This window comes from Botryllus schlosseri, chromosome 11 (assembly GCF_051294905.1).
Source record: "Botryllus schlosseri isolate E-star chromosome 11, Bs_hap1, whole genome shotgun sequence".
Classification (NCBI taxonomy): Eukaryota; Metazoa; Chordata; class Ascidiacea; order Stolidobranchia; family Styelidae; genus Botryllus; species Botryllus schlosseri.
Genome location: NC_137246.1, coordinates 18,820,020 through 18,840,727, shown reverse-complemented (window position 1 = coordinate 18,840,727; position 20,708 = coordinate 18,820,020). Strand labels below are relative to the sequence as shown.

The 20,708-nt window shown below is 41.5% G+C and overlaps 1 protein-coding gene across 1 annotated transcript; it reads left to right on the top strand.

The window, feature by feature from the left end:
• The first annotated feature begins 3,020 nt into the window (after nucleotides 1-3,020).
• LOC145450309 (b(0,+)-type amino acid transporter 1-like) lies at nucleotides 3,021-16,669 on the top strand. The gene is made up of 12 exons (XM_080328821.1): nucleotides 3,021-3,944; nucleotides 4,081-4,228; nucleotides 7,077-7,226; nucleotides 8,506-8,601; nucleotides 10,816-10,941; nucleotides 11,019-11,160; nucleotides 13,420-13,543; nucleotides 14,248-14,351; nucleotides 14,430-14,526; nucleotides 14,589-14,738; nucleotides 15,172-15,340; nucleotides 16,353-16,669. Exons 1-12 carry the CDS (start codon nucleotides 3,855-3,857, stop codon nucleotides 16,415-16,417), a joined length of 1,461 nt encoding a protein of 486 aa, XP_080184947.1. The 5' UTR covers nucleotides 3,021-3,854; the 3' UTR covers nucleotides 16,418-16,669.
• The last annotated feature ends 4,039 nt before the right edge of the window (nucleotides 16,670-20,708 follow it).

Genomic DNA, 20,708 nt, shown 5'->3' with positions numbered 1-20,708 from the left:
ATGAGGTACACGTTCGCGTTCACACAGAACCTTTAACAAAGGTTCGCGGCTGCAACACCAATGGGTGCGGGTTCGAGTCCGACCGAGGTTGACTTCAGAATTCCTATACCTAAGTGTCTGGGCTCCTCCTCGCCACCTCGTCTGCATAAGCGGTGTCTTACAAAAAGCCTAGAAGTGGGCCCTGCTATAAGTCGGCAGTTACGGGAAAAATGAAGAATATCGGCCTGGTGTAAATGACCATGACCATAGTAGTCCACAAACACCATGGATGCCACGAAAAAACGAACATAACGGTGGTACACCAAACCATAACAGAACCTAACTCAAAATTATATCTCGGTCATAAATCCTACGTGTCTACGTGCATGCATAATTTGGATTAAAATGTACTCGATTTACATTGCGGTGTGAGTCTGAGGTAGGTTCGTGTCACATTGGCGTATATTCACACCCGTATATCAGGCGTGGTACACGAGTGTAAGTGCACACACTTTTCGTTAAGAGTGCATGCAGCGTATGGCGCACAACCTAGTTTCAATTTTGTGATATAGTGCGATGTTTTTTGACGTATCAAAAAACTCAAAATTTTGTTAAAATTCTAGCGTTAGGTCAAAAAATTGTCAAAATTGTTTACAACGTCTGCGTGAGTGGGCACTGGTTCTTATATCACGAAGAGCACGATGAAAAATTATGTACACAACATTGTCAGAATGAAGCAACACCATGTGTCACCAGCAGTGCACACACAACATCAATGTTGCCAGCCAACAACTGCTGCTGTTGAACGTTCTTTCTCCATTCTCGGATATCTACTTAGTAAGGACAGACACTTTCTACCCGGGAATGTAGGAAAGTCTCTTTCGTTGTACTACAACAAATTTTAATTATTTTTACCATCAACATCAATCAATCAGTTTTATCAATATTTTCATCATTTCAAAACACCACAAAACTGCGATTCAATGAAAAGATAGGAAGGTGTCGAAAAAAACTTGGAGTAGTCTATAAGAACAGACGCCCACCTTGGCCTAGGCGAAGTAAAGATGAGGCATGCACACTGAATGAAAAGTAAAGCAGAGAAAATAAGACGCAAGCGACAAAATGAGGTGGCATGTGGCGGAAGGCGAGGTCGATGTTAGGTCGTGGTCCGGTTATCCTGAAAGCTGACTATAGTATTCATTTAGAACAAATTGCTTGTATTTCGACTTGAATGCGGACATGCTCGACGACTGTCGGATAGCCGGCGAAATGCTGTTCCACAATTGGGGTCTGGCATGCTTGATAGAGCAATGCGTTTTCTTGTATTTCGTCCTGATCATACGGTAGTTGTTATTCGTTGACGCGGATGTGCAGTACTTGTGCGCTTTTGACTCTGAGGTGAAGTAGTCGTTGTAATTTGAGGAACATTGACCGCAATGGAACTGATAAATAAACTTGGCAATTTCTAGCTTCCCCATAGCTTCCACCATACGTGATGTCACTACTGGAATGCTTCATACGTCCAGATTTCGTTAAAATAAAGTTTTTCGTGTACAAAATTGTCAGTTTTTAAGTCGAAATAGTTTTTTCAGGCCAAACTTTTTCGTAAGGACAGACCGTTCCAACCAGATATGAAGATAGGTAGGAAAATTCTAACATTATGTGCGAAAACACCGAAGTTACATGCATGAGGTCCACATTTGGTCAAAAAATCGCCCTTGTTACAAAACTGACCATCGTCCGCATCCTGCGATCATACACTTCGAGAAACTGGACGATGTCTTCTTTGAGATGTCTCGTGGTGACGCGAGAGAGCACGCAGTTCGCTTAATTAGCGAAGATCTTGGCCATTCCACCCTAATGGTGATTTTCCAAAGTCCATTGTGAAGAACACAGTCGAAAGGAGCAGCAATAACAATAACAGTTAGCGGTGCTACTATTTTCATCCGCTCACGACGTAGATACGTCCAAGATCCATATAACGTTCTGAGAAATCGTCCACGCGTAGTTTTTCTACTGTTGTTGATCTACTACCAGACACTCTACAAAGCAGTCGTTCCCAAAGTGGGGGATATCGTCACCTGGACAGGGGTGACAAATTGTTGAAGTAGAATACATGTAGAACTACTTGAGTAAGCGGATACAGCTGACTTGAAAGATAAAGATATGATAAGGGAGCGATGAGTCAAAAAAATTGGGAACGAATGGTGTAAACTGTAAAGGGTAAGGTAGGTGACCAATGAACATGAACATGAACGAAGAATGGCTACGAAGAAAACTGACACGTTTCCAGTGCCTTAATTGCAACAGTTTGTCATAGCGTCGAGACGACCTCAGTCTCAGAGTGTTCAAGTTTCAGCTAATGAATTATTTATTTACTCAACAAGAAATCAACGAGCCAGTTTCCTCGCGAGTAATACAGGAGCTATAACTAAACTTTACGGGAAAGATCAGTGCCGGTATAACGAAACAAGCAAATCAACTCGTGGTGACCAGAAATGGGTACAGGACCCTAGAACCTATAATTCATTACTTACACCGATTCAGAGTCACTCGAAGGTCAGGGATAATACACTGCTGTCAGATCGTCCGGTCGACTTAGGAGAGTGAAGTTGGTAACTGTATGTTCTCGGGAGTTTGGGTGAATGTCCTTCGTATCGTGTCATACAATTTCCGATGCAATATTGTATCAATATTTATTGAAATTGTGTGTCAGACTTTGATCGTTTTCGACCTTTTGTACGCCAGATGCCACGCGATATATTGATGATCGGGTATGCCTGCGACCACCAAACTCATCATCATATATACTGGCCGCGACTGACCTGGTTGCATGTTTCGCTGACTTGCAGGTAGTGCAGCTCTCTGATATAGGGCATTGCCTTATTGCGCTTGGCATGACTCGATACTTGATTTCATGATATTCTGTCGGATACGTCTGGCGGTACGCTTGAATGCGTACGGTCGCTCGAGAGAATCAAGTGTCGTGTTAGCCCTGAAACACAAACTACTGCTGAGAGATATAGGATTCGCCAGCAAATACCGGGAGGCAAAGCGTATTATATATGATAGTTACGGGTAGTGTATGGTGTTGTCAGTTGATTCGCATCAAGCTATACGTATTAATGAGTCTGGATTTTAGCTTTTGATTCGATAGCCTTGGTAGTATTATGATATTCAGCAGTTTAGCGTACTTGTTTATTAACGAGAGTTGTTACATGATGAAGTAAAGAATAACTACCTTATTTGGGACGCATACGCCTAATATGGCGAATAATGATACCCGTGTTTGAGTACGCGTCTGCCGTCTATTCACGTGCGAGAGAACTGACTATTCGTAAATACCGTTACTTATGTTGGTGTTGGCCTTTCGAAGTCAAATTATTTCAAGTCCTTCCAAATGATCAGGCTTCAATGTTACAATTTTATCCTTTCACTACACCTGTAATTTGTGGCAGTAGATCGCGTAAGCGTAGCGGCGGTGCGGATTACCATTCTGGTATGTTATGAGTTATACTTCCCGTTCCACTTCATTAAGTCCCACAGCTGTTCTGATTTATTACAGTACATTTGGTCAAACCAGGGATATCTAGTGTTAGGGTTTGTAGTTTCATTCGCTATATCCTGAAATATTTTCATCGGCAGACAACAGGCAAAAGTTCAACTCGTGTGCTGTACACGCGACATGATTTTGCTGCGTAAACCACCGGTTACCTCGTGGGACGTTATTGGATGACGAAACCATCAGTCATATTGTTTCCCAGCGAGGGTATTATTTATAGCTCTCTACATATTACGGTTGTTCATGCAGAGTCTAACTATAGGCTTAGTCCAAGTTCCTCAGTAACGAAATTTAATCATTTACTGTCCAAAACATGTCTAATGATGACAAAAAGGAAACTGACGACCTTTTCAAGGAAGACCTTGGGGAACAGCAAAATGATAAAGTCGAGTTAAAACGGGAGGTGTGTTGCCGGGTCGTGTTACTTTCGTAGTTTATAAACAGTAGTTCATCTTTTCGATGACGGATCATGACTAGGCACTATATTTTTGCGGCAACCCTAACCTTCAACTGGTTTTGATTGTATTGGCTATTGACAGGTCACACTCCTCGGCGGTATTTCCGTTATTGTTGGATCCATGATCGGTAGCGGTATATTCATTTCACCGGTTGGAGTCTTGAAAAATGTCGGGTCAATCGGCGTCAGCTTGGTCGTGTGGCTATGCTGTGGAATAATCGCCACCATGGGTAAGCATAAACATCACAGAAGACGCGCGATGTATCATTCCAGTCCCGTGATAAAGCCTGCCGGGTATATCTGTCAAGGCTGACAGATTTAATGGATACAAATTATCATGTAAGATTGTAAGCAGTGACACGTTCTCGCGAAATTGTATAATCCTAGAAAGGCATTAAATGGCACTGCGCTCTGAATATGATTTGTTCTCAAATTCATGATAAAATTGTGAAACGTTTTTGACAGCAACCGTTTTCCTCAGAAAGCCACCGTATTAAAACTGAATATTTTCACGAGTGTTACTTTCCACTCTAGCTTATCTCCGTGGTATTGAGGTCACGCGTCTTCGTTTCTTAAGCTTATCCGTTGCGTACTCTACGCCTACTTACCGTAACTATACCATTGCGGTTCGTAAGACACATTTCTTTATAATATCCACTGACAACTATCTTCATATTGAAATGAACCCGAATACTTTCGGCTGACACTCGTCAGGGGTAATCGTCAGCAACTACCCCTGGCGAGTGTCAGTCGAAAATTTTCGGGCTCATTTCAATATGAATATACTATTCAATTGTATATTGAAGTTCTTTACCTCCAAGAAGCCGTGACAACTATCTGTGCCTGAAATTTCGCAAAGTGGTAAAAAGCTATGGCGCGTGCCCTCGACACCACAGAGATTAGCAAACAAGAGTGGAAAGTAACATTTTCGAAAATCTTTTACCTTCCGTATGAATACGGTAGCTTTCTGAGGGAAATGGCTGCTGCGAGATTTTTTTTCACACTTGTATATTTAATTTGAGATTAAGGGTGGTATGAATGTGAGTGAGGTTCACGTTCACGTCTTGTGTGCGAATCTCGAAAATTAGAGGTTCACGTTCACCACCGAACCTTGGTAGGTTCTGCACTGTGAACCTTTTTCATATATTACAATATTCCGCGCCATTAAAACAAATTTGGTTGAAATTCTTTGAATTTCAAGTTCGGACCACTTTATGGATGGCGCAGACAGCATAAAAAATCAACACTAAACGAGTATGCACCCTGCGAATCTCAAAAATTTTAGTTGCTTTGTGACGACAGTTTGCTCGAAATATTCCGCTTTCCGTTTGTGAATATTATTTAGTGACTCACTGAAGTAAGCTTGAACTGCAATGACACAACATCAAGAACGAAGAAAGAATACATCGGTGTATGATGTAAAAAAATCTAGCAAGCGTACGAGATCCATTTAGATTTGATCTGCTTGTTGTAAAATAAAAACCAAATCCGTGCGAGTGGGGTGTTGGGTACAACAGGGTACTGTATAACATATTTATGGGTAGCAAGTATAGAAACCCGTTTTATACTCTGCTCAATATCATTATAGCAATAGTCAGACGCCGAATACAATATCCATTGTCTAGTCTGGCCTAGACCGCTAAGGCGTAAGCTAATATTCCCTGTCAAGTCTTCGTCGAAATTCTTGGCAAAGCAACGGAAGATATTGATTTTATGGGATTGATTGCTCCAGGCTCCAGTCCAGTTTATACATTTGGTGACGTTTATAACGTCACCATGTACTTCAGCATTGTGACATAATGTGGCCTGAGTCGTCGCCTGGTATCGTGCACATTAATTCCTCACTTCACTAAAACGTAAGGCTGGAATTACCAATATGATGTCACGTGACGTCATAGGTTCACGTTCAGACAGAACCTTTCAAAAAGGTTCGCGTCCGCGCGAACCTGAACCTTTCAAGCGTTCGCACCATCCCTATTTGGGACCATATCATATTTACAGCGCAGTGCCCCTTTAAGATGACGATAAAATATTATCCGTTGCCGTAATTGCAGCATTAAATGCAGGGGCTCCCAACCTTTTCTTTTTTCATCGTGGCCCGATTTTAAATTTTTTAGAACTCAAGGGCCCCTAATAATTTCAATCAGTGGAAAAAGTCAAAAAGATGAAATCGTCTGTACAATTATAGTGGAGTATATTTGGAGATGACAAATTGATAAAATTATTATATTTCAAATTTTTTTCATGGCTTCCTGAAAGAGGCCCATGGCCCCCAGTTTGGGAACCCCTGATTTAATGCACCACATCCAAGCTGAAATTGATTATCGGCAAAAAGCACATGAATGAGTTGAATCGAAATATATTTTGTCAATTGGCCTGATCTTGACGGGAATGATTTCATTATAATTCAAATTAACAGCAAGTGTCGAGTCGTGACACTCTATTGCAATTCTTCCTCCATTTCCACTTGAAATAGGTTTAGCGATCGTTGGAATTGATCTAAAAAGTTACTGTATCGTCCCGGTCCACAACACATTAATTCCTATCCGGTGGCACAGCGTCGTGGACATGTGTCTCTTTTCTGTGATATCCAATGATCACGTGTAGTAAGTGAAGGACCCGACAGGAGAATAGCGTCTGTAGTCCATCAACACAGATACTATCCCATTACAGACGGAATTTACTCATGCAGCTACGCGATAAAGTAACAGACAAAACATGGAACCTTACCCGAAACAATATACGTTCGTACGTACCCGTACGGCGTGCAGTCAATCCAGACAATACTTTATGGGTGTTCGCAAGGTGTGAAGCGTTGAATGTGACAGCAGCTGTTGCCGGAATAAAATTGAAGCACAACCGTATTCGTGTCGTCTCAATAGCGTATTTGCAATGAAGTCACTGGCCCACTAGCAGGTGCTTAATGGAAAATCTTATCCGGATTTGAATTGTCTTTCGAATAATACGGTCCGCCGGGGCCACGGGTCCACCCTTAACACCTATTCCATGAGATGATAAATTTCTTTAACACTTCAGATCATACCGGTTGGTCTAGTAAAGACGCCTTTCCATCTGCAGGCTCTCTCACGTACGCGGAATTGGGCACTATGATTCCGAAATCCGGAGCCGAATATCCTTACCTGTTGGAAGCGTTCGGCCCTATTCCGGCATTTCTCTTCGTGTGGACCTCCTCGATCGTACTGAAGCCATCGGCCGTGGGAATAATAGGTGGGCGAGTTTATATCGCCAACCTCGTGGATTTCTAAGGGCTGAACACATTGATTCGAGTACTTAAATCCGTGTCTACAGTATTAGTGCTAATGGTTCGTCTCGAGTGGATATTAATGATTTTTTTAACACATAAATTTCACGCTAATAATAGTTAATTTATCAACGAAATTATGGTTCTAATACTATTTTCCACTGTGAAAGACTATAAACCTCTATTGGGCGTACGGTAGCATTCAGAACATGTATATTGTATACAATCATCATTGGTTTATTAGCAATTTTTATCAGTTCAATACACAACAAAAGTGCGATACAATGAAAAGACAGGAAGATGTCGAAGCGACTTGGAGTAGTCTATGGAATCAGACACCCACCTTGGCCTAGGCGATGTAAAGAGGAGGCATGCACACTAAATAAAAGTAAAGAAGATAGTATGGAAAAATAGAAAGCGACAAGAAATAGGGCGGCATGTCATGGAAAGTTAGATCGATAGTTCAGTCGTGGTCCGGTAATCTTGAGGATGGACTGTACAAAGCTACGTGCGTGGGTGGAAATGACATTATCTGTTACATCGTGTTCAGCCCACAGCCTTGTTAAAAAAAAGCAACGATATTGTTATGCTCCTTAATTTTATGTAGCACTGGAATTATATTCCTTGTGGTCGCATGAGAGGTACCTATTTGGACTTTCCACATCTGTCGTACTCAGAATCAAATCACTCAAGTCCCAGGCACTCGATTTTACTACGGATTACTAGCCTACGCTGGGTTAGTAATAATTTCACCCAACGCTAATTACGAGTAGGGCTAGGCAAAATCGAGTACCTGAGTGATTCGATTCTGAGGCGTCGAGTCCAGTATTCGAGTATCACTCATTATCACGTCACAGCAGAATTACTATGTCAAAGTTCAAATATGTAGATTTATGCCACCACAAAGTACAAAGTGGAAAATAGTATCAAAACTATCATTCTCGTTAGTATTTAACTTTGAATTGCGAGGAGCGTATAATTTCAGTACTCGAAAGAATCGTCTTAAGCTACTCGCCTCGAATCATTAAAATGATTACTCGATTCAGATTCAAGTACTCGAACCATTGTGCCCAGCCCTAATTACGAGTGACGCATTTTACCGACACGCGTTGTCGAAAGGGGATTATTTGCGTAAGATACAGAGTCTTCGATAACCGGCGGTAGCGGTGTTCCAGTTTGAGAGCATGATCGTTGCTTCTCTCCCGCACATTATCGCGTTTCTCATTGGTATGAATTTGATTACAGGTCTGGTGTTTGGCGAGTATCTCATAAGGCCATTCTTCTCGGACTGCGATGAGGTGCCAGTGACGGCGATAAAGATGACGGGCGCGTGTTGCATATGTAAGTCGAGAGTTGCCTGCTGTGATGCTTGGTTGCGCTTCGTTGTGTTTCATGCGCAGCGACTTGCCACAACTCTGATGAAACTCTTGAGTCATACTTTCGATATTGGGTAAATTTCGGTGTCATCCGACATATGCGCGTATGACCTACTGGACATGCTAATAGCTTCATGCCAATAAACAGTCCACTGATTTTCAATCAATTTCAAACTGTCTTTATATATAATATCGGAGACGATCAAGGCGCCCTAATGTCATATCGTCACTTAGTGGACGTTGAATGATATGTTGAAACGTCACCTGCTTTCTCAACATCATCTATTGCAGATACACATCTATATGTATACTCTATATGCGCGAAATATTTTGCGTCGGGGATGTATCGTTTTGAAAGAAGTGTTCCAGTGTTCGCTGTACTTTACCAATCAGATATTTAGTAACATTTGCTCATTGATGTAGGGCAGTGGTTCTCAACCGGGGGTCCACGAGACCTCCAAATTTGCAAAATGAATGATAGCCTATAATTTGAATTATTTTCAATTAGGTAGATCACGAGACAGATTCGCTTCAAAACTGCTAAAACTTCACGACCCACATTATAAAAATGGCCGTCTGAGATGAATTATCTTACGGTGCAAACTCATTTTATTTGCCAAATTGACACTAGCATAATGATACAAACATATTGCTATTCGGGGATATTTTTTCGGGGTTTGTGAAAACATCAAAAGTTGGAGTAACCACTGATCAGGAATAACTTCAAGGTGAGCTGCCAGACAGAAATGGCTACGCTGGACGTTCATTAAAAATCTGTTTCTCAATTTTGGTGCGATATGGTGTCGTCGGAAACGTGACGATAGATTACATTCGCCTCCGCCTATCTTAGTGGAAATGAATTATCAGCACTCGTTCATATCATATCGAAAGTCCGGATATTCACGACAAAGCCAGTTATTTGAATAAGTGCACCTGCAAAATTCGATTTGAAACGATAAAAATCGATCCTATTTCTACATAATCTATATGATGTTATTTTCAAGGTAATTCATTTTGTTGCTGTTTATCACCATCCTTCAGTTAATTTTGCACAATTCATGTGATAATTGCACGATAATTGAGCTGGATTTGGACCAAAACTTCAGGGGTCCGCGGGGATCCGTGACGGTCCAAAAGGGGTTCTCGAAGACAAAAAGGTTGAGAACAACTGATGTAGGGGTTGGAATTTGGACGGTAAAGTCCAGATTTATATTCGTTTCATCATCATTGATTCATAATGCGCGGTACCTCTCTATTGCCGGAATCATTTTTCACCGAGAGTGAAAATTTTGGAGTGACAATAATATCATCATCAATAAAGCTGCGCTCAACGCTGTTGCTTGTATGAGTTCTCAATCAGAAATAAACGAGGCAACAAAAAGTGCCATAAGAAAACTATTGTTATCCGAAATTTGAGCATGATGCGACATGACGAAGAACGATAGTTTAGCATGCGATACTTGGGCATATGGCTCCGGATGTGACCATATAGCTCCATAAGGAACCCGAACCCCAACTTTTATCCACATGCTCAAGTGTCGCATGCTATTTTGCCATTGTCATTGGCCCACATGTCCACGGACTGATAACAATATCGTTTCCAGTAACTCCCTACACCGCCCAATATACTATTGTAAACAGTTGAATATCAGACTGATTCAAAATCGATGACCTAACGGAACGATGAGTTTTAGATTACGGCAGTGTTCCCTACGTTGTAAATTCCTGTGTAAATCAGTGCCTCGGAGAGTTGATTGCACAATAAATGTTGCGCGACGGTGATGCTCTTATCGAGTGTATCTGAAGGACCGATTGAAGCAAAGTACTCGTTGAAACGGATTAATGTCAGCAACCAGCTGATGTCGTCTCTTCACTATGGTCCGATTGCTCCCGCAATAACCGTGATTGGTCATTTGTAATCATAGAAACGTTCCAAAAGTAGCTTACAAACTACAATGAACTTGGCTGAGAACGTACGCATTAAACTCAATCCCTATCGCAGTGAGAACGCCTTTATCCATAAACTAAAGCAAACATTTCGTAATTTACAAACGATATCATTTTAATGATGGTCTTAAGATATAGAAAGGATTTAATGCGTTGTGCAATGTGCGTATATATAGGATCTGTTAAGGTCTTATTTTTTGAATAACTCACAGTTTCATGTGTCATTTTTAAGGTTTGGTGACCTTCATCAACTGTCACAGTATTAAAATTGCACAGAAGCTTCAAATTGTATTCACCGTCGCCAAACTCGGGGCGTTGGGAATCATAATAATAGCAGGAATGTACGCGTTAGGAGCTGGTAAGTACCTTATTATATCATCCATCGAAAGAACCTAAATTGTATTTAGAACCGCCATTGCTTCTTATTGGTCGCAGGTTTCACGGACAACCTTCAAAACTCATTCAAGATGGAATTTGAATTGACTACGGTCGGTACTGCGCTGTACCAAGGCCTGTGGGCGTTTGATGGATGGAATCAGCTTAACTACATCACAGAGGAGCTGCAGAATCCATACGTGTAAGGTCGAAGTGATGTCACAAAGTCAATTTGAATAGTAGAATATCGTCCGCGGTATGCGTTGTCGGATTCTTCCGAGAAACGAACGCTTTACTTTATTATGATCGACGCATCCATGTTAGATTTGAAAGTGAAATTCTCTGAAGGCAATAGACACGAATGCTTGAGACCGGCAAGCATGCAAAGAAATCAGCGCCATATAATGAAAGAATTTTGTTACAAATTCACCCGGAGATAGCGGTCGCTTAATTAGGCAATGACTTCAACACTAAATATAATGATAATAACACTAATGCCGTTACAATAAGTATAATACACTGCAGGACAAAATCGCAATCGGCGATTTGTGTCACGGCTTGGATGCAAATCTGGTAAACTGCACTTTATGGTACGCAATTTTGCCTTGACACCGATTCCGATAGGTGAAATTGAGTCTAATACTCCAGTTTTTATGGAGATGTTTTCGGGTATCCCCCTTAGTAGGGGCAAAAACGTAGCACCCATTCACCCTTACGCTTGCACCCCATGGGGAAATATGGTAAATACATATATTTTCCATTCATTTTTTACGGTGTGCAATGTGCATAGTAATGAAGCGCGGACCTATCCCTGGAGAGCATACTTACGTTTTTTTTACCCAGAATGTTTGCTTTCAAAGGGGATTGATTACACTGGTCAACACAAATTTTGGTACCAAAGAATTTTCAACGGTACTAGGGTATCCGCATGTCGCTGAATCCAAAAATGACATTAGTTTTTCCGAATTGGCTCTATTTGTGAGATATTCCCTATTTTAGTTTCATAAAACGCTAAAAAGACCCAATTTAGACGTAAGAAAAATTATCTTTTTCTACAACTTTGATGAGTCTACATCTGCCTTAAAGCATGTGCATTGTGCATACCGTATTTTTCCTTTTCTGAAGCGATATCACTAAACAAGCAATCGTTAACACAGAGGGCCGTGTAAACGTGAATCGTGTTTCATGTCAAGATCAAGCAAAAATTTGGCGATATTACCAGTCAACAAAAACATCTGTCGTCAAAGTAAAAGCACTGATTTTAGTAACGCTTAAAGTACATTCAGTAAGGTGTCAAAGCACCTTACACAACTCTCGCACTACGCTATAGCTACCATATCTATAAGATGAGATATTGATGTCATTATATAACTGAAGGTAGTACTCAACACTACATGTGGTTAACAATACAAAGAAACTGCAGCTTATCAGAATGATGCTTCTATTGTTACACTGCCACTGCCTGGTTTACTGTGTGATGATGCACAGTGTACAGTTTTTAGAAAGCTGATGAAATCACTCATAACAGTAGAAATATACAGTACAGCAGCATACTGTATATAGGCTGTTGCTAAATAACTAGTGCTGTCCAAAATGGAGTGTTTCCAATGTCTTTTTTTCTCAAGTAATGGGATCCTACAATAGCAAATAGACATAGTGGGGTATCTGGTCCAGATAAGTATTGCATTGGGTTAAGAGACATTTCCAATATGCATGTTATCGATACTTGTGTTCACATTTGGCAGCGACTAAAGTTAACGATTTTTCTTTTTTTTTTAATAAAAAAACATCAATATCTCAAAAATAGAGCCAATTCAAAGAAACGAATGTCATTTTCGGACTCAGCAGCCCCGAAATACCCATAAACCATTAAAATATCTTTGGCACTCGAAAAAAAGATTTTTTTTGTTGGCCAGTGTTATGATTAGTGCTCAATGCTCATTGCTCACTGTGCACGCGGGTTACTTGTCCAAGATGACACGTACAATGCATTGATAAAATTGTTACTAATATAATCAACCATGCGCATAACCCAGGCGTCCATCCAGATCCATTTGTTCAAAATCGTCCTGGGAGTCGTACATATTATATGCTATCATCTGTCCGCAGATGTAAACGAAGGCATTCCTATGCTGATCTGCAGTGTAGTGGTTGGTGGACATCTGTGGATTCTAAATTTATATTCACCCGTATAGTACGAAATTCGGCAAAATTATAGCGATGGCCTACACTACAGACTACATTAGACACGCGAACAGCATTGATTGGCACTTGGCAGCCTGTTCTATCGATTTGAATCTCGCTGCGGGCAATATCGAGCAAACACCGGCAACGTCAAGTCAATTATCGCTATTGTCATGCTCCACCGCGCACCAATTGCAACCTGCGTCACTAAATCCAAATGCCTGCCGCGTAACGAGCTTCCGTTTCGTCCATTTTACGTTATAACGGCGCCTTTCAGAAACCTGCCGCGAGCCATTATGATCGGGATTCCGTTCGTGACCGCCGTGTACATTTTGACGAACATGGCCTATTACGCCGCCTTGGTCATGCCGGAACTGCTAGGATCGCGGGCCGTGGCAGTCGTGAGTATTTTTACGGGATGTTTCCACCAGTGTTTCGCTGGTGATACACAGAGTTTGTCGAAACTCAAGTACATCTAATATTTTGGAGTACTCAATTGATCATGTGTTCAGACAACCTCCACTTCCACTGAACAGCTATCGGCTCTTAATATTTATATTTTACACTTTGTCTTTCGTAAAGTGGGCAAAAGTTATTTTACCAACCCTTATAAAAATCACGGCACGCGACAAGTCGCGGCAGAGATCTCCAAGTAAGTTCCATTACGATTCCAAACCGCGGGATGTAAACTGTAACTGGTCTTGGAAACCTACTGGTCCATCATTTACTTCAACGGTTATCAGTCTATTGCTATAACTGATGCGCTGTTTAATTTTTAGTACTGTCCCCGGGCCAACGATATTGAATATATTGATACGATATTGAATATCGTAGGCCCCGCTGTCTCATCTCCCATACCGCTTTTGCCATTTATTCGTATGTTCTAATTATTTTTATTCGGAAATATCCGTTTATGTTCATCCACCGTTTTGGTACTTTCATCGGTACTTCTCGATTCGAAGTATATTGATGACAAAAATGTATTTTGGGCCCATCATGCCCCACCATCCCTTGCATGTGGTACCTGAGTGAACATTCATGACATTAGTTGCCTTCTATATTAGTAACAATGCTGACTACGTTGACAACCCCTGTACATTGACAGACGTTCGGAACAAAACTGCTAGGCGTGATGGGATTAATCATACCAATCGGGGTGGCGATTTCTACTTTCGGCGGGGTCAACGGATACACAATTACGGCGCCGCGGTGAGCATCGAATTCATCCCTAAAACATCTCTTACGAAAGGACGTAACGTTATAAAATTTGTCGGTCGCTGTCGCTAGGATCATCTACACCGCAGCCAGAAACGGACACACTCCCGATCTCCTCGCCATGGTGAGCGTGAAAAGGCTGACGCCGACGCCTGCGATTCTTTTTAACGTGAGTCGAATCGTTGCGTAGTCTTTCAAACTACCTGTTGACATACCGCCTCGTCTATGCAGTCTTTCGTCGCGATATTGCTGACATTACCTAACGACTTCGATTCCTTGGTGAATTATTTCTCCTTCGCCATGTGGATGTTCCACGGAAGCTCGGCCGCCGCCTGTTTGTATCTGCGGTGGAAAAGGCCGGACGCTCCCAGACCTTACAAGGTATACATCTATGAATATTAATATATAGTTTGCACTGTAAATGAAAATTGTGTATTTCGGCGATTTTCACCCTATCGTACAGTGTAAGCAGTTTAATTTGTACTCTCAGGTACTAACTTGTGCTTTCACACACTTCCAATGAGTGAAAGTGAGTCAATGCACCTATTCTTATGCATATATATCCCAGCGGTGCTGATTTCGTGTACCACCCCAAGAAATCGCAAAAAGGCGGTACATATTAGAATCCACTTCACCCCTGGCTGATATGTGCGTAAGAATTGGTGTATTGACTTATTTTCACCCATTGGAAGGGTATGAAAGTTCTATTTGGTACCTGAAAGTGCGGTATATCTGATAGTTACACCTATTCTCGACCCATGGATTTACAGTGTGTGTCTTCTTCAATGTGTACTTGGCAGCTTTTCCATCGCAGGTCCCCATCTTCGTCCCGGTTCTCGTGGTGATATTCGCAATATTTCTCGTGGTTTATCCGATCGTGTCGAAGCCGGCGTTTGAGTATTTATACGCGGCTTTGTTTATCGCGTGCGGTCTGCTGTTTTATTTCCCCTTGATACACTACAAAATCAAAGTACCGTTCTCAGGTAAGCAATTCGTAGGTAGGGTTGTTGTGGTTGTTTGTGGTATTAGTGGTGTTTGTCGACTGCTATGGTCATTTACACCAGGCCAATTTTCTTTAATTTTATTCCGTAGCTGCCGACCTGTAGCACGGCCTATACTTCTAGGCTTTTATATGACATCGCTTACACGGATGAGATGGCGATGAGGGGGCTGGATAAACGTAGGAATTCTGGAGTCGACCTATGTCGGACTCGAACCTGCAACCCTTTGGTGTTGCAGCTGTGGATTATACCACTACAGATGGTGTATTTACCTCGTTTTTACCCGGTACTATGGGTGGGATATCGAAATTTGATACCAGAAAGTTCTGATGGCACGATTTTCAGCTACACGAAATTTGGTTAATACACCTATTTTCCTTTCATCTATTTACAGTGTAACGATCTGATATATATTTAACCGGAACGACTTTTTGTCCACATCATTATAATGTGTATTCTGTAAAGCGATGACGCGCGACGCGCCTGGTGCGTGGTACATCTCGGCTATGTGATATTAAGTGACGTGTAATTTATACAGGCCTATAGGAATTGTTACATGAGAATGTAAATTTAAAAGCTGCCTTTCAATAGTTGGAAAACTACGGTGCCTTCCGTTTGATATTATTTTGTGTGCATCAATATCACACGTGACGAACATCGGATGTCGACGGGATTATCACGATTCAGCACTCTTGCGTAACCTCTACCAACATACGCATTGCACACCCATTTGCTAAAAAGCTCACGATACCCCACTCGCCTTGCGAGCGTAATACTACTTTGGACTAGAAAAACGGATGTGAAGGCCTAACCTTAAATAATTTGACTTATATATACTTCGAATTGTCTTGTTTGTTATATAAAACGTCAATGCACTCCCTCCGCAATGTCAACATAGTGATACTGTATAATGTATATGTAAACTTGGCAACATAACCAGTAAGAGGCTACCGACGCAGCTGTTTGACATTCTGCATATTATTCCATTCTACAGGACCAGTGACGTGTTTCTTGCAAAAAGTACTAATGGTAGTACCAACCCAGGAAAAGCAATCGTAGCTGACGACGTAATTCTGTGGATGCGTTACGTCGCCGCTGCACTCATTCATCCGAGCCCGGCTTTCTCAAAATCGATGTCATGTTTACAGTCGGTAGAGGGCGGGTTTTAGTGAATCCACATGTGAAATATTTGTATGAACGCCAGATCGTAGTCTCTCGTGTATGTCCGATTGTCCGTGTCTGAACTCTGAATGGTTTCTGAATGGCCTGCTTGAATCGCGAAGGTAGCAATACAGGTCATCTGTTGTGAGACTCCGTTATTTATGTATGTAAATCGCGATCCTATTCCCGAATACTTACGAAAGGAAACTGCGTTTCAGGTCTAACTACGAAACTTCTCACATTTCTTGTATCGTCACAAACCTACTTAAGCGCAGTGCCCATCAACTGAGGCGACATCTGATTTTGCTTGAATAGCTACGGAGTGGGCCTGTCTGGTACAGTGTATCATTGGTTTGGACTAGGTATAACAGCAAGGATTCAAGGACTTGAAGCTGAATCGAGTATAGATATTGTAATCATTCCAGCGGAGTCATGGCAGTTGAACATCTCGAGTACCGAAATTCAGCGCCCCTATTGCGACTGAACATATGTACAGTAAGTACACTTGGTAAGGATCACGATTAACAAACCTGGGAACGGTTTATAAAGGTGTGCTACTGTGTGCGGTCGTAAACATTTCATGGCGAGACTGTTTGAGAACGTTTGTTCCAGAACTTGTCAAAAGGTGATCACGTGCAGGCCTGTATTCGCAGTTGATTTTTATAAAGACTGCGAACCAATTCGATTTCGAAAGCTGACTTAGGAAGTTGTGATTCAACAAACAGAAACGATAGAAAACGCAAGAGTTAATGAGGGCGAATGATGCACTTGCAACTCGCCTATAATTCTGGAATAGGTCATTGGTTCGCCAGGTCCCAATTTATCTGTCCAGCCTTGTAATTATTGAATCTTCCCGTTCGAACATCAAAATTTTCATCATCATTCGGATTCATTACTTTTGTCACGCAAGTGAAAATCCGGTATAGACCATAGGTGCGACTAGACCAGTGGTTCTCAACCTTTTTGGCTTCGCGGACCCCTTTTCACCGTGACGGACCTTCGCGGACCCCCTAAAGTTTTAGTTCAAATTTGGCACAATTATGGTGCGACCGTCATCTGTCTTTTGCAAATATGAACTGTAGGCTTGTGATAAACAGCAACAAAATGACCTTTCTCGAAAATAACACCATACTATATATGTAGAAATTGGGTAGACTTTTATTATTTCGAAGCTAATTTTGCAGCGGTATTTCTTGAAGTAAGTGGTGATATGAACGAATGCCGAGAATCCCTTTCCACAAAGATAGATGGAGGCTAATGTAGTATTAACGAGTAACGCTTCCGACGACACTTTTAGTGTGCTCGCAACATTTATGGCACCAGGATGAAGAAACATATTTTTAATGAACATATCACGACCTGCCTACTCATTTTTATCTATCATATCATCTTGAAGTTATTCTGGAATAGTGGTTATGTTAATAATATTATTCATATTACATTTACAACACACGGCGTTGGTGCTTATAGCCTATTTTAGGGCTTTGTGCTCCACGGCAGGATATATTTCACGCAGTTCGATGTATTTTTTCATGGTTAAATTCTCTTGCACTCTCTCAGTTTATTTATCTTCCAGGCTTCCATCGGTTCTTTTGCCGTAAACATTCAGATCGACCCACTGTCATTTCTGGGCTTTTCAAGTCACTGCAAGTGGTTATGTATTTCACAGGATAAATGGATTTCATGGCGAGGTTTCAATCCCTCCATTAGAATAAAAATATGAAAACTACTTCAGGAGTTTTTATTTTATACGACTGTTCCCTAATTTGTTGACACCGACAACTTTAAATCGGAAAGGTTTCTCAAACATTTACGAAGTCAACCTGGTTGACATTACTATCTCCATATTTTTATTTTTTTCCACAAATCCCAACAAAACGTCTCTAAACAGCAATATGTTTGAATCAGTAGGTTATTGGCAATTTGGCAATAAAAATGAATGTTCACAGTAAGATATTTCATGTCAGAAGATTATTCTGATGATGTGAGTAAGGAGGTTTTACCAGCTGTGGAGGAAAACTGCCTTATGCTTCCTATAATTTAAAAACAAAATAAAAATTAGGTTATCAATCATTTTGTAAATTTAGAGGTTTCGCGGACCCCCTGAAATTGCTTCGCGGACCCCCAGGGGTCCGCGGACCCCCGGTTGAGAACCACTGGACTAGACCTTATTCTTTAAATCTTAATTCCAATCGAAATTACAATGTGGCATCATCTGCTGGGGAGCTGCCAGTGTTAGCGCACTCAAACCACTGCAAAAACTTCAACATCAGGTCCTCCGCATCATAGCCAGGGCCCCCTTGGAACCAGGTTGCGCGTCCAAAAAATCGTTACTCAAAAGATTCGGTGTCCTAAACATAAAAATATGAGGAAACTAGAAATCGCCAAGTTTATGTATTAGTTACATTGTGGCCACTGCCCCGAAAATTTCAATGACTTCTATACCTCCGTATCAAAAGCACATAAGTACAACACACGCACATTGTCTTCGTTCAAGTATCATATGGTCGACGCGAAAGATCAAGTATGCCGGACCCCAATTGTGGAACAGCATCTCGCCGGCTATCCGACAGTCGTCGAGCATGCCCACATTCAAGTCGAAATACAAGCAATCTATTTTGAATAAATACTAGTCAGCCGTCAACATTTACCGGACCACGACGTGACATATCGATCTCGCCTCCTTCCCTCACATGCCACCTGATTTTATCTCTCATCCTTTATATCATCTCCTTTTACTTTCATTCAGTGTGCATGCCTCCTATTTACATCGTCTAGGCCAGAGGTCTCAAACTCAAATGCTCGCAGGCCAATTTGCTAGTTTTTGATGACGCCGCGGGCCGCAGCATCAACAATAGTGGTATTCAATATGTAATTTCCAAGTAAGCCTTATCTGACGGGACCTTGCAGACAGGCATTCCACAAACATCGTGAAAATGTAATTTACTATTGTACTATTCACGCTTGGCACAGAAAAATCACATTTTCAAATATTTGGATAAAAATAGTTTTTGTGCCGGGCATAATTTTTTTGAATAATGAGTTAAAGACGTCATCCGAGATGACGCATCATGACATCGTAAAAGCTGTCGGGTTATAATATTGCAGCTAGTGGACCTCTGTCGTGCCACAATTTTTTGTGGAATATTCTAGAATTTACTAACGATTGATCTGATATCAGAGAATGTGAGCGGTGTAGGTAGGACCATAACAGCACTTCGTCAGCCCCCCAAAACGTTGGTCTGGGCCCCCCATAGAGTGATAAACCCAACTTCTGGGGAGCGAAGCCCCCCAGACCCCCCATCAGAGGTTAGTCGTGTTTGCCGCGACTTATCACCGACATTTATTGTACTGTTTAGTAAGGCCCGTTGCTTGACCTAAACGCGCGCGTAGCGTGAAAATTTTCAACAATTCATGATTGAATCGGTCAATATGATCGGGAATTGCATATATGTTACTATCAATTTTTTATCCTCCTCGCTCACGTAATCAGATTTACCGGTAGAGCAGAATAAGGTGTCTTGGAAACTGTGGGGCCCGTAAATAATAATAAATAAACATATTCGGGCGGTATAAAAACTTTGTTAGATGATATTTCTTCATGACCTCCTGTCTACTATGTCAAAAGATATTGAACTAGAAGACACATATTGCAAATTGGTATCAGTCAGTCAGTCAGGTTTATTAATATTTTCATCGTTTCAAAACATCACAAGACTGCGATTCAATGAAAAGATAGGAAGGTGTCGAAACAACTTGGAGTAGCCATTAAGATCAGACACCCACCTCAGCCTAGGCGAAGTAAATAAGAGGCATGCTCACTGAATGAAAAGTAATGCAGAGAATATAAGACGCAGGCGACAAAATGGGGTGGCATGTGGTGGAGGGCGAGGTCGAAGTTAGGTCGTGGTCCGGTAATCCTGAAGAGCAGCTATAGTATTGATTTAGAACAAATTGCTTGTATTTCGACTTGAATGCGGACATGCTCGACGACTGTCGGATAGCCGGCGAGATGCTGTTCCACAATTGGGGTCCAGCATACTTGATAGAGCAATGCGTTTTCTTGTATTCAGTCCTGATCATATGGTAGTTGTTCTTCGTTGACGCGCGTGTGCTGTATTTGTGCGCTTTTGTCTCCGAGGTGAAGTAGTCCTTGAAATTTGAGGGACATTGACCGCAATGGAACTGA